The 14803-nt window shown below is 43.6% G+C and overlaps 1 protein-coding gene across 1 annotated transcript in view; it reads left to right on the forward strand.

Annotated features, from left to right (window-relative positions):
- Window positions 1–14803, forward strand: part of LOC126253336 (proton-coupled amino acid transporter-like protein pathetic) — a 114324-nt gene that overhangs the window by 95950 nt on the left and 3571 nt on the right. Inside the window, exons 8-9 of the mRNA XM_049954601.1 lie at window positions 1799–1977; window positions 5358–5527. Coding sequence (XP_049810558.1) covers window positions 1799–1977; window positions 5358–5527 — 349 coding nt within the window. The remainder of the gene's footprint in view (window positions 1–1798; window positions 1978–5357; window positions 5528–14803) is intronic.

Here is a 14803-nt window from a genome sequence, read left to right on the forward strand (position 1 = left end):
TCAGGATAATGACATCGCTCGACTAGAGTGGTCAGCATATTCTGCAGAGATGAACCCTATCGAACATGCCTGGGATAGACTGAAAAGGGCTGTTTATGGACAATGTGACCCACCAACCACTCTGAGGGATCTATGCCGAATCACCATTGATGAGTGGGACGATCTGGACCCAAAGTTCCTTCATGAACTTGTGGATAGAATGCCACGACGAATACAGGCATGCATCAATGCAATAGGACGTACTACTGGGTATTAGAGGTACCGGTGTGTACAGAAATCTGGACCACCACCTCTGAAGATCTCGCTGTATGATGGTACAACAAGGAATGTGTGGTTTTCATGAGCAATACAAAGGGCGGAAATGATGTTTATCTCTATGTCAATTTTCTGTACAGGTTCCGGAACTCTCGGAATCGAAGTGATGCAGAACTTTTTTTTGATGTGTGTATTTGATCGGCGTATCTTCCGTCTTTGTACTGAGTGGTTGGCTGTGAGAAATTTGAACTTCTTCTGTTTAAACGGTTGGCATGGAGCAGAGTTACTATTTTGTTTTGCAGTAAAATGTCGTCCATCAAGTATCACACATTAATCTACACTGAAGCTGCAAGTTAGTTACTGGTAGTAGTTGTCGCCGTTTGAGTACACACACACACACACACACACACACACACACAGATCTTAAGTCTTTTCTTCCACTGAGGGTGTGCAGGAAGTTTTCTTTGCGATGCGACAAAGATCGTCCACATCTACGGTGGAACTATTCTTCTAAAAGAAAAACAGTTGGATAAACATCAATTTACAATAAATTAGTATATGTTGAGTTAAGGGGGGAGAGGGGGGGACGGAACCCGTGAGGCTACGTTACCAATATGGCGGCAATTTCGGAAACCATTATATTCGATGTAGCTCGTAATTGTAGTGCGTCATAGCTGCAGCAATTTTGTGCAAACTTCGTTCCTCGTATCTTTTGCTAACTGGAAAAAAGAAAAGAAATCGCACTTCTAGAAATGAGTATAAAATGGGGTTGAGGAGGAATGAAAATAACCTCCAAGCTTATCTTTGGAAGGCCTGGAGAAATTTCAGCCTTACTCGGAACACATACGACTTGTTTCCTAAGAAAATATGCTACCGGGATAAGAGATTCCTAATTCTGCTACGAATGCGGTAGGGATGAGTAGGAGCTGACAAATAAATATAATCCTAAACGAAGTATATTTTTGTGTTGAATCGATCGTTTTCGGTCTTTCTAGACTGAACGGTGAAAAGTTGGATAACATTTCACCCCAACTGCTTCGGTTTGAGGTAAGGGGGGGGGGGGCGATAGGGGGTGACGTCAAATAATCCAAAATGACGAATATTTTTTGACGATTCGGCAGTACTCAGGGTTGACAGCCTGATTACAATTTTTATGACGTGTGATGTAGAGTGACTGATGTGTGGCTACTGAGCGGACGTAGGAGGTAACACATAAAGCATAATTGTGGAATGTAGGGAGGAACTTGAACCAAACTTTTTGGGGACACACTGGGGAGAGGAAATGTGCAGCACTTGTACTCGGAGTATAGTGCGAAGGTGTTGACGTGAAAAAATAATAAAAAGTGACTATGTCAGTGAAATATTCGTAACCCTCGTATTTGACAAATATAGAACTGGGAAACACGAGTGACTTCAAAATGTTATTTATTTCTCAATAAAACATCTCCTAAATCATAACATTGTATATTAGGCACCATGAGATGCACACGGTAAGTACTACCTGCCTCTAGAGATAGTGACGGATTTTCTGTTTGTTCTTCAGGTGATGCCTGTGGAGAACAACATGCGGAACCCCACACACTTCTCGGGGTGTCCCGGAGTGGTGAACACGGCCATGGTGCTCGTGTGCACCCTATACTGCGTGGTGGGCTTCTTCGGCTACTACAAGTACGGGGAGGACACCATGGGCAGCATCACCCTCAACCTGCCCGTCCATGACATGTGAGTCTCACCTGCTGTGCAGTCTGGAGCGGCTTTCACCCAAATTAAATTTCTATCGCGTTTTGTTTTATCGTTTAGAAATAGCTGACAGGCTCTTCGCTAGCGCCCATAGTTTCATGCCGTACTAACTGGAACCTACAGTATGAACCAGGCACATCCCAAGTCTTACCACATAATGAATAGATTACAATTTTGTTGGTCTTGTACAGTAATCACTACACTAATATATTTGTACATAACTTAATCACGTACAACTACTACCGCAAGACACAATAACGGAATGTTTTCTACATAATGTGTCAATTCGACATATAATTTAAGAGTGACCGAATCCGCTTTAAACAACGAAGAAAGAGACAATAAGCCGTATTCGATATTGCAACTGTCTCGTGTCACTGCCATTTTATAACTTTCTCCGGTGCTGACATATGTGTCACGAGCGAATCAGCTCTGTGTTGACATTAGAAATATGTCTTTTATTTCACCCTCTCAGTTACACATTAATTTCTATGATGATCAATTTCCATCAATATTTGATCATGTTGTCCGATTATCTTCAAATCTAAAAACTCAACAATTTAAAAATCTAAGTATCTAGATTCTAATACTTTAAAATATCAGAGAACTAGAGCAGATTACAACGCTCATCTAGCTGTGTAAGCCCGTAGCTAGACAGAACTATACAACAAAATAACGTAGGTCACGAAACTGGCGGAACCGTAAGTACGAGGAAAGTTCAATAAGCAATTCAATACTTTTTTTTCTCGGGCAGTATCGGTTGAAAAAAAGCAGGGTTCGTTTTGGAACATCACGGAATATAGAGATGTGTAAACAGACAGAATACAGCACTGCGGTCGCCAACGTCTATACAATAACAAGTGTCTGGCACAGTTGTTAGATCGGCTACTACTACTACAATGGTTGGTTATCAAGATTTAAGTGAGTTTGAACGTGGTTTGATAGTCGGCGCACGAGCGATGGGACACAGCATCTCCGAGGTAGCGATGAAGTGGGCATTTTCCCGTACGACCATTTCACGAGTGTACGGTGAAGATAAGGAATGCGGTAAAACATCAAATCTCCGACATCGCTGCGGCCGGAAAAAGATGCTGCAAGAACGGAACCAAAGACGACTGAAGAGAATCGTTCAACGTGAGAGAAGTGCAACTCTTCCGCAAATTGTTGCAGATTTCAATGCTGGGACATCAGCAAGTGTAAGCGTGCGAACCATTCAACGAAACATAATCGATGTAGGCTTTCGGAGCCGAAGGCCCATTCGTGCACCCTTGATGACTGCACGACACAAAGCTTCACGCATCGCATGTGCCCGTCAACACCGACATTGAACTGTTGATGACTGGAAACATGTGGCCTGGTCGGACTAGTCTCGTTCCAAATTGTGTCGAGCGGATGGACGTGTACGGGTGTGGAGAAAACCTCATAAACCCATGGTCGCTGCATGCCAGCAGGCGACAATTGAAGCTTGTGAAAGCTCTGAAATGGTGTCGGGTGTGTACAGTTGGAGTGATATCGGACCCCTGATACGTCTAGATACAACTCTGACCGGTGACACGTGCGTAAGAATCCTGTCTGATCACCTGCGTCCATACGTGTCCATTGCGTATTCCGACGGACTTGGGTAAATCCAGCAGGACAATGGAACACTCCAGACGTCCAGAATTGCTACAGAGTGGCTCCAGGGAGACACTTCTGAGTTTAAACACTTCCGCTGGCTACCAGTCTCTCCAGACATGAACATTACTGAGCATATTTGGGATGCCTTGGAACGTGTTGTTCAGGAGAGAAAAAAAAAGTGATTCAAATGGCTCTGAGCACTACGGGACTTAACTTCTGAGGTCATCAGTCCCCTAGACTTAGAACTACTTAAACCTAACTAACCTAAGGACATCACACACATCCATGCCCGAGGCAGGATTCGAGCCTGCAACCGTAGCTGTCACGCGGTTCCAAACTGAAGCGCCTAGAACCGCACGTCCACTCCGGCCGGCGTTCAGGAGAGATATCCACCCACTAGTAGTCTTACGGATTTATGCAGAGCCCTGCAAGATTCATGGTGTCAGTTCCCCCCAGCACTACTTCAGACGTTGGTCGAGTCCATGCCACATCGTGTTGGGCACTTGTGCGTGTTCGTGAGGGCCCTATACGATATTAGGCAGGTGTGCCAGTTTCTTTGGCTCTTTACTGTATTATATATTTTCGATCTGCAGTGGAGTCTGTGCTGATTTGAAACTTCTAGGCAGATTTTGACTGTGTTCCAGACCGGGACTCGAACCCACGAACTTGACCTTTGACGGGCAGTTGTTCTACCAACTGAACTATCTAAGCACTTTGTGCAAGTAACACTCTATTCTTCCCAGAGTGCTGGTCACGCAAAGCATACAGGAGAACTTTTGTGAAGTTTGGAAGGCAGAAGATGAGATTCTGCAGGAATTACAGCTACGAGGGCAGTGTATGAGAAGTGCTTGGCTAGCTCAGTTGGTAGAGAACTTGTCGACAAAAGACAAAGATGGAATCCCGATCCGGCACACCGTTTTCATCTGCCAGGAAATTTATGTAATTCAAAGCTTTTTTTACGACGTACGGCTTCTGACCAGAGCAAATAAAAATCCTACTTTTTTAGCTTCCTGTGAATTATACAGGGTGGTCACAAAGAGCCTGAAAAGCTAGTAAGGGTGTTGCAGCGTAGGTTGTGCTGAGAGATATTGTTAAGAAAAAAAAATCGACACGTTGCGCTGTTCCCGAGTGAATTAGCATTGAAGTTAGCCAGTCATGTCGTTGCTCACGCAAATTCAAGTTACGCGCCAGAGCCGGTGTCGCCAAGTCGCTTCTTCGTTTGGTCTCCTAAAACCGAGCAAGAGAACAATACAAAAATTAGACATGAAGGACCTAACTCGAGCCAGAGGCGAGGCAGTCTCGTGCGCTATCATCTACGCTACGAGAACAACCTGACGATAATTGTATCTGGCTGACCGCTCGAATTTGCGCGTGCAACTTCGTTCCTAATTAACTCGGAAACTACGCAAGGTATCGAATTCTTTCTTGACAATTATTTCTCAGTACCACCTACCTTGCAACACACTTCAAAGGTTTTTCTGATTTAGGTTTTCTGTGGTTTCCCTAAATCGCTCTACACAAATGCCGGGATGGTTCCTTTGAAAGGGCACGGCCGACTTCCTTCCCCATCCTTCCCTAATCCGATGAGACCGATGATCCTGCTGTTTGGTCCCCTCCCTCAAATCTACCAATTCAACCAACCAACTTTTCTGACCACACCGTATTGACATTCACTTGAGGGATTAAGGTTAAAGTAACGTTAAGAAACTGTTTGGAATACTGCAGAGAGCCTCGTGTTGTTGCAGCCTGGCGCAGGTGGTGAAGCTGGCGGTGGCGGCCAGTAGCTTTTTGTCGTACGGCCTGCAGCTCTACATCGTGGTGGACATCGCCTGGAAGCCGCTGGCGGCCCGCATAGACCCCGTCTACCACAACGTGGGGGAGAGGATCCTCAGGGTGGCGCTGGTGCTCGGCACAGGTCAGTCGCACGCGCCGCCACTGTGTACCATGCGTAGTGCACGCCAGCCATGTTACGCTCCCTCCTGGACAGATACGAGTGTCGTTCAATAAGTAATGCTCCAAATTTTTATAAAAAAGCTGTTAATATACATAGACAAACGTCTTTGTTGGCGCTTAACATTTGATATTTGCTCTGTGCGCAGGAATAGTTTCGAACCGTTCTGGCAGATGGCAGAGCCGTAGTACAGCGTCAGATGCTGCAGTTGATAGGAGTACAGTTGGGCGATGGGTAAAGAAAGTTACAGTTTCAGGAAATGTAGAAACAGAGCTCCAGGATCAGTCACGCTCGGGACGGCATTCACAACCACTGCTCCAGACATGCACAATCATGCAGATGACATTATTCGTGCCGATCGGCGCATCAGAACTCGATAATTCGCTCTACAGTTGTCAGTCAGCAATGGATGTACGTCTGCAATGATAGAGAGCCTCGGGTATTCAAAGAGGCTTTCACGATGGGAGCCACGAATGCTCACAGCGGAGCACAAGATTCAAAGAAAGGCCATTTCGTCTGGATTGTTGGAGCGTCCTGAGACCGACGATGAGGCCTTTCTTTCACGGATCGTTACGGGGACGAAAGCTGGGTCCAACGGAAACAAAAAGGCAGTCCACGGAGTGCCACCATCCTCATTCGCCACAAAACAAGAAATTCAAGACAACCCCTCTCCCTAAAAAGTCATGGTGACTGTCTCCTGGCACTGTGATGGCATTATTCTCCTGAATGTCGCGCTGAGAGGGTCAACCATCGATTCAGAGGCATACGTGAAGATTGTGAATAAACTGAAGATCCTTTTCCGACGTGTTGGATCGGACAAGGATCCAGTATAAATCTTGCCCCAACACAATAATACACGCCCACACACAAGTCTGAGAACCCGGGAAGACATCGACATATTAGGTTGGGCATCATTGCCTCATCCACCCCGCAGTTCTGATGTGGAACCCTCGGACTTCCATCTCTTTGGGGCACTTAAAGATTCTCTACGGGGAACACACTTTGAAGATGACGAGAGTGTCAGTCGTGTAGTGAAAACACGGCTACGCTTATAGGACAGAGCTTTTAGCAGCTGGCAATACATGCTCTTCCACAAAGTTGGCGTACGACCGTAGAACGTGATGGAGACTACGTAGAAAAATAGGACACGAACAATATATGTTGATGTACTAGTATATTGTCACCAAATTCGGACTCTTAACAACAGATATGTTCTGAGAAAAAAAAGTGTAGGGCATTACTTATTGAACGACCCTCGTACTTCTCCTGGGCTTCTCTGCGCTGTATTACAGACTCTAGCTCTACGCCTGGAAGTACGTGCTTATGTCTACCCATTGCTACTGGTCCGTCTCCTGAGTCACTCATTATCATTAACAATGCAGTTGTTTCGTAAACAACTCCCCTTACTTCTCGACCAGCCTCCTTTGAAGGATATACGCTTGGTGCAGGGATCCTCCACCTTTTTCATCCCATGGGAGAAATAGGTTCTGTAAAAATCTGCAAAATACTCGTTGACTGCAGCTATCACTTCCTCTTTTGATGAGAATTTCTTCCCAACAAGTCGAAGTTTCAAATTAAGGAACAGGAGAAAGTCACTTGGGGCAAAGTTGGTTAATGGGATTGACGAAGAAACATTTCAAAGAGCAATTAATGCACTCTTGCCATTATTATCGCTGTTGTGTCGGATGCTGCATTTTCCTGGTGAAAGAGCAGTTTTTTGGGTGCCAGCCTTGGTCTTTTTTCAGCTATCGCAAGTTCCAGACAATCCAACAATGAAGCGTAATAGGCTCCAGGTATGGTACTGGTCTTTTTCCAAGTATCGTATGAGGATTATCAGTTTGGAATCCAAGAAACAGTCGTCATCACGTTACCAGCTGACAGAGTGGTCTGTGTCTCCTTCGGTTCAGATTCAGTAGCCTTTATCCATTGTTTTGAGTGCCAATTTGACACTGGTGTGTAATGATGGATCCAGATTTCATCAACAGTCACAAATCAGCTCAAAAAGTCTTGCGGATTGCGATTAAAGTAGTGCCGGATGCGCTACTCACCGACTGTGTGACACCCACCTCCTGTTCTTAGGGCACTCACTTGAGATGACTACAATCTCAGCAACCTCAAGAATTTTTACCAGCGATCTTGCATTACCACCTCACGGGTTCGGTCAATAACTTCCTTTGCAGTGATCACAATTGGACGGCAAGTCTCTCACAGAAATCTACCAGACTTACCAACCATCTTTTCGTTTAGTTCTTCTTCAGACGTTCCTTTCGTCTTTATGATAAACCCATTTTTATTCAGTTTAAGGTCATAATCCTCAAATGCTGCCTTTATCCTTACGTGTTCATTAGTCTTCTCCTCCCTTATCAGATTATAGAATTGAGTCTGGCTGTTAATTTTCTTGGTCATACATTTCGGCACATTTGTGACATCATTAGTGCTTTATTTTTTTTCTATTTCGTTTCAGGCCAACTTAGGACCACGTTAACATAACTACTTATTTCCCTTTTCCTTCATCCTTGTCCAGAACTTTCATTTTCTCAAGATGAGTTCTTTTCCTCTGATCTGACTGTTGGATTCCAGTTGTTGTTCTATCTTTCTGAAAATGTTTGAATCAATTGAAATTGAATTTGCCACTGTCGAGTAAGCTCTCTTACGCAGTCTTCATTTCTTCTGAGTCTTTTTTCTCTTGCCCCTTCATCCTTTCTTTATCTGCTTGTCTGGTTGGCAAGAATGTTAATCTGTCTTCCTTCATTCTCTCTAAATGTATTTTCCTGACATCTCTTATTTTAGGGCAGAATGAATATATTTTTGTGTTCGATCTCAAAACACAGTGCCCATCTTTGTTCTTCACTGGGTCTAATTTTTTCCCAAGTTTTTCCTTTCTTTCTTTTTAAACTTCCTAATGTCATGTTGCGCGCAGATAGAGGTAATGTTTTCCATCCGCAGAGGATTTCTGATTTTACATCTGTATTATAATGCGTCAGTTTAACCAGCCTTCGAAAACATATTTTATTACACACGTATCTCACTTTCACGCACGATTTTTCAGTTTTTTTGAGTTATGATTTTAACTGCAGATTTTTCATTTTTTGTGTTAATATTTTGACCGAGATATTTAAAGTTTTTTGCATCTTGATGTTGCCGCACTTGGTTTTTAAAATTCTTGGTGAGTTACTTTCATTCTTCATGTATTCTCTCTTTTCAATTAATATATCCAGACCTGAAAATATAAAATGTTTTATGGCATAGTTTGCAAGTGAACGTCAGAACTGAAGTACTTTACCTATTGTGACCTTTTACATTAATTATTAGTTGGTTTGTCTTTGAAGGGCCTTCATTAGTTGGATAGGGTGTCATCTACCATAATAGAATTATTTAGCAAAGGTAGAGTTTCAGGCATAGCCACAATAACTTTGTTTCACTGTAATTCCTCGCGCGACAATATTTTGTAAGTACTTTGAGATAGCTGCGATGTTCTTGTCATGGTGCAGAAGACTCCTCCCCCATCCCTCCTCCTGTGAAGACGAAGGTGCTAAAATAATGTACTTCTTATCTTTAGTAACAAACATCGGAAGTTCATACATTCACACACACACACACGCACACACACACACACACACACAAACAAAGACTACAGCAAGAGTAGTTGGCTTTTGATCGTTTTTCTACCCAGTCTAGCACTTCCTTTGAACGTTTATCTCCAAATTAACTCTCAGTTTTGTGTCATATCTGGGATACTCCACTGAAGCTCCAAAGAAACTGGCATAAGCGTGCGTATTCAAATACAGAGATATGTAAACAGGCAAAATACGGCGATGCTGTCGGCAACTCCTATATAAGACAACAACTGTGTGTCGCAATTATTAGATCGCTTTCAGCTGCTACAATGGCAAATTATCAAGATTTAAGTGAGTTTGTAGGTGGTGTTACAGTCGGCGCGCCGGCCGCTGTGGCCGAGAGGTTCTGGGCGCTACCGTCGCAGGTTCGAGTCCTGCCTCGGTCATGGATGTGTGTGATGTCCTTAGGTTAGTTTGGTTTAAGTAGTTCTAAGCCTAGGGGACTGATGACCTGGGATGGTAAGTCCCAAAGTGCTTAGAGCCATACCATACAGTCGGCGCCCGACCGATGGGACACAGCATCTCCGAGGTAGCGATGAAGTAGTGATTTTCCCGTACCATCGCTTCACGAGTGTACCGTGACTATCAGAAATCTGGTAAAACATCAAAGCTGCGCGGGGTAGCCCGCGGTCTGAGGCGTCTTGTCACGGTCCGCGCGGTTTCCCCCGTCGAAGGTTCGAGTCCTCCCTCAGGTATGGGTGTGTATGTTGTCCACAGCGTAAGTTAGTTTAAGTTAGATTAAGTAGTGTGTAAGCTTGGGGACCTATGACCTAAGCTGTTTGGTCCCATTAGATCTTACCACAAATTTACATTTTCTTACATAACATCATATCTCCGACATCGCTGCGACCGGAAAAAGATCCCTCAAGAACGGAACCAACGGCGACTGAAGACAATCATTCGACGTAACAGAAGGGCAACCCTTACGCAAATTGCTGCCGATTTCAATGCTGGGCCATCAACAAGTGTCAGCGTGCGAACCATTCAACGAAACATCATCGATATGGGCTTTCCGAGCTGAAGGCCCATTCGTGTACCCTTGATGACTGCACGACACAAAGCTTTAGTCCTCGGCTGGGCCCGTCAACACCGACATTGGACTGTTGATGACTAGTAACATTTTGCCTGGTCGGACGAATCTCGTTCCAAAGTGGATGGATGCTTACGGGTATGGAGAAAACCTTATGAATCCATGGATCCTGCATGTCAGCGGGGGACTCTTCAAGCTGTTTGAGACTCTGTAATAGCGTGGGGTCTGTGCAACTGGAGTGGGATGGGACCCCTGATACTTCTAGATCCGACTCTGACAAGTGGTACGTACGTAATTATCCTATCTGACCACCTATTTCCATTCATCCCCATTGTACATTCCGAAGGACTTGTGCAATTTGCAGCAGGACAATGCGACACCAAACACGTCCAGAATTGCTACAGAGTGGCTCCAGAGACACTCTTCTCAGTTTAAACAGTTCCGCTGGTCACCAAACTCCCCATATATGAACATTATTGAGCATATCTGGGATGTCTTGTAACGTGCTGTTCAGAAGAGATCTCCATCCCGTTGTATTCTTACGTATTTATGGACAGCCCTTCAGAATTCATGGTTTCAGTTCCCTCCGGCACTACTTCAGAATTATTCGAGTGCATGCCTGTTTCGGTTTCAAGTATGATGTGCATTTTTGGGTTGGCAGCGTCGATGTCTCCGATATCTCCGAAGAAATAATAAAACATGTTGTTGTTGTTGTGGTCTTCAGTCCTGAGACTGGTTTGATGCAGCTCTCCATGCTACTCTATCCTGTGCAAGCTTCTTCATCTCCCAGTACCTACTGCAACCTACATCGTTCTGAATCTGCTTAGTGTATTGATCTCTTGGTCTCCCTCTACGATTTTTACCCTCCACGCTGCCCTCCAATGCTAAATTTGTGATCCCTTGATGCCTCAAAACATGTCCTACCAACCGATCCCTTCTTCTAGTCAAGTTGTGCCACAAACTTCTCTTCTCTCCAATCCTATTCAATACCTCCTCATTAGTTACGTGATCTACCCACCTTATCTTCAGCATTCTTCTGTAGCACCACATTTCGAAAGCTTCTATTCTCTTCTTGTCCAAACTAGTTATCGTCCATGTCTCACTTCCATACATGGCTACACTCCATACAAATACTTTCAGAAACGACTTCCTGACACCTAAATCTATACTCGATGTTAACAAATTTCTCTTCTTGAGAAACGCTTTCCTTGCCATTGCCAGTCTACATTTTATATCCTCTCTACTTCGACCATCATCGGTTATTTTACTCCCTAAATAGCAAAACTCCTTTACTACTTTAAGTGTCTCATTTCCTAATCTAATTCCCTCAGCATCACCCGACTTAATTTGACTACATTCCATTATCCTCGTTTTGCTTTTGTTGATGTTCATCTTATATCCTCCTTTCAAGACACTGTCCATTCCGTTCAACTGCTCTTCCAAGTCCTTTGCTGCCTCTGACAGAATTACAATGTCATCGGCGAACCTCAAAGTTTTTACTTCTTCTCCATGAATTTTAATACCTACTCCGAATTTTTCTTTTGTTTCCTTTACTGCTTGCTCAATATACAGATTGAATAACATCGGGGAGAGGCTACAACCCTGTCTCACTCCTTTCCCAACCAATGCTTCCCTTTCATGCCCCTCGACTCTTATAACTGCCATCTGGTTTCTGTACAAATTGTAAATAGCCTTTCGCTCCCTGTAATTTACCCCTGCCACCTTCAGAATTTGAAAGAGAGTATTCCAGTCAACATTGTCAAAAGCTTTCTCTAAGTCTACAAATGCTAGAAACGTAGGTTTGCCTTTTCTTAATCTTTCTTCCAAGATAAGTCGTAAGGTCAGTATTGCCTCACGTGTTCCAACATTCCTACGGAATCCAAACTGATCTTCCCCGAGGTCAGCTTCTACCAGTTTTTCCATTCGTCTGTAAAGAATTCGCGTTAGTATTTTGCAGCTGTGACTTATTAAACTGATAGTTCGGTAATTTTCACATCTGTCAACACCTGCTTTCTTTGGGATTGGAATTATTATATTCTTCTTGAAGTCTGAGGGTATTTCGCCTGTCTCATACATCGTGCTCACCAGATGGTAGAGTTTTGTCATGACTGGTTCTCCCGAGGCCATCAGTAGTTCTAGTGGAATGTTGTCTACTCCCGGGGCCTTGTTTCGACTCAGGTCTTTCAGTGCTCTGTCAAACTCTTCACGCAGTATCTTATCTCCCATTTCGTCTTCATCTACATCCTCTTCCATTTCCATAATATTGTCCTCAAGTACATCTCCCTTGTATAAACCCTCTATATACTCCTTCCACCTTTCTACCTTCCCTTCTTTGCTTAGAACTGGGTTTCCATCTGAGCTCTTGATATTCATACAAGTGGTTCTCTTCTCTCCAAAGGTCTCTTTAATTTTCCTGTAGGCAGTATCTATCTTACCCCTAGTGAGACAAGCCTCTACATCCTTACATTTGTCCTCTAGCCATCCCTGCTTAGCCATTTTGCACTTCCTGTCGATCTCATTTTTGAGACGTTTGTATTCCTTTTTGCCTGCTTCATTTACTGCATTTTTATATTTTCTCCTTTCATCAATTAAATTCAATATTTCTTCTGTTACCCAAGGATTTCTATTAGCCCTCGTCTTTTTACCTACTTGATCGTCTGCTGCCTTCACTACTTCATCCCTCAAAGCTACCCATTCTTCTTCTACTGTATTTCTTTCCCCCATTCCTGTCAATTGTTCCCTTATGCTCTCCCTGAAGCTCTCTACAACCTCTGGTTCTTTCAGTTTATCCAGGTCCCATCTCCTTAAATTCCCACCTTTTTGCAGTTTCTTCAGTTTCAATCTGCAGTTCATAACCAATAGATTGTGGTCAGAATCCACATCTGCCCCAGGAAATGTCTTACAATTTAAAACCTGGTTCCTAAATCTCTGTCTTACCATTATATAATCTATCTGAAACCTGTCAGTATCTCCTGGCTTCTTCCATGTATACAGCCTCCTTTCATACTACAAAATAATATATTGGTTCTTTATGACATAATTTTCCTGGTAGATGAAAACATTGGATACGACATTTACACAGAGACATCAGTACCGCATACCTAGACACCCACTTCATACTTACACATTTGTTGCATGTATGGTATGAGTTCTGTACTGGTACAAGTTCAAAAAAATGGTTCAAATAGCTCCGAGTACTATGGGACTTAATATCTGAGGTCATCAGTCCCCTAGAACTCAGAACTACTTATACCTAACTAGCCTAAGGACATCACACACATCCATGCCCGAGGCAGGATTCGAACCTGCGACCGTAGCAGTCTCGCGGTTCCGGACTGAAGCGCCTAGAACCGCTCGGCCACCGCGGCCGGCCTGGTACAAGTGTCATCATGAAGTTGATGTCATGGGATTGCTGTTCCAGAGTATGCACAACAATTTGAAGTACACGGCACTCCCACGTTTATGGAGTATATTCGTTTACCATAATGAAAAACGTTCCTCTCATAGTTCAAAAAAAGGGGCAATGTCCTTGGCAGATTCAGGGGTGTAAAAGAAGGGAACTAGCTTTTCTACTTTCCTGTCAGCCTCAAAGACATTTAAATCAAAACATCTTGACATAGTTGAGCTTTAGGAAAATGGGAAATTTGTGGTAAGGACTATGGGACCGAACTGCTGAGGTCATCCGTCCCTAGGCTTACATATTACTTAATAGAACTTAAACTAACTTAATCTAGGGACAAGATACACACCCATGCTCGAGGGAGGACTCGAAACCCCGACGGAGGGAGCCATGCGAACCGTGGCAAAGCGCCCCAGACCGCACGGCTACCCCGCGCTGCAATTGAGCTTTCATACCTGTTAGTATTTGTACCCATGTCATGTAACATAATGCGTAGTATCAAGTAAACTAACATGATATATGACGTCATGTCGTATAACATGACACATGCCATCATCTCATCCAACGTGGCATTTGGCATGTCATGCAATATGACACGATGTGTCGTTCAGATTTAGGATGCATGTATCTCCACTCCGGGATACTTATTATTATTTACGCCCCCCATTCCCGGATACTTCCAATTGCAGATGAATTACACTCTCTTGAAGCACATAAACTTCCATCTATTCGATATTACACCCCTCGCCATATATGTAACAGAGGATGCATCTAAGAGAACTCACTGCGTGGGGAAAGCAGGTTAACTTCTAAAAAAGCGCGAATATGTCAACATGTTTTGCTTCAAATGTCTCTGAGGCAGCCAGATGAGTCGAAAAGCTAGTTCCCTCCTTTTACATCCCCAACTCTGCTCAGGACATATTCGCATTTTTTGTGCTGCGTTAGGAGCATTTTTCATTCTGGTACAAATTTTTACTCTTCATATTTTTTACGTTTGACCTCCATAGCATGTTAACCGATGTAGATTTTTGTTGACTCGGGCGACGAATTATCGGTTATAGTTTTTTTATTGTATTTCAAATAATCTTACTTATACAGTGGCAATGGGTAAAGCTTTCACAAAACAACAAAGTGAACATTAATTACTTGTATTTATCTACCGTAAAAAATTCGAACCGATTCGCACAAGTCTG

Source organism: Schistocerca nitens, chromosome 4 (assembly GCF_023898315.1).
Source record: "Schistocerca nitens isolate TAMUIC-IGC-003100 chromosome 4, iqSchNite1.1, whole genome shotgun sequence".
In the NCBI taxonomy this organism is placed as follows: Eukaryota; Metazoa; Arthropoda; class Insecta; order Orthoptera; family Acrididae; genus Schistocerca; species Schistocerca nitens.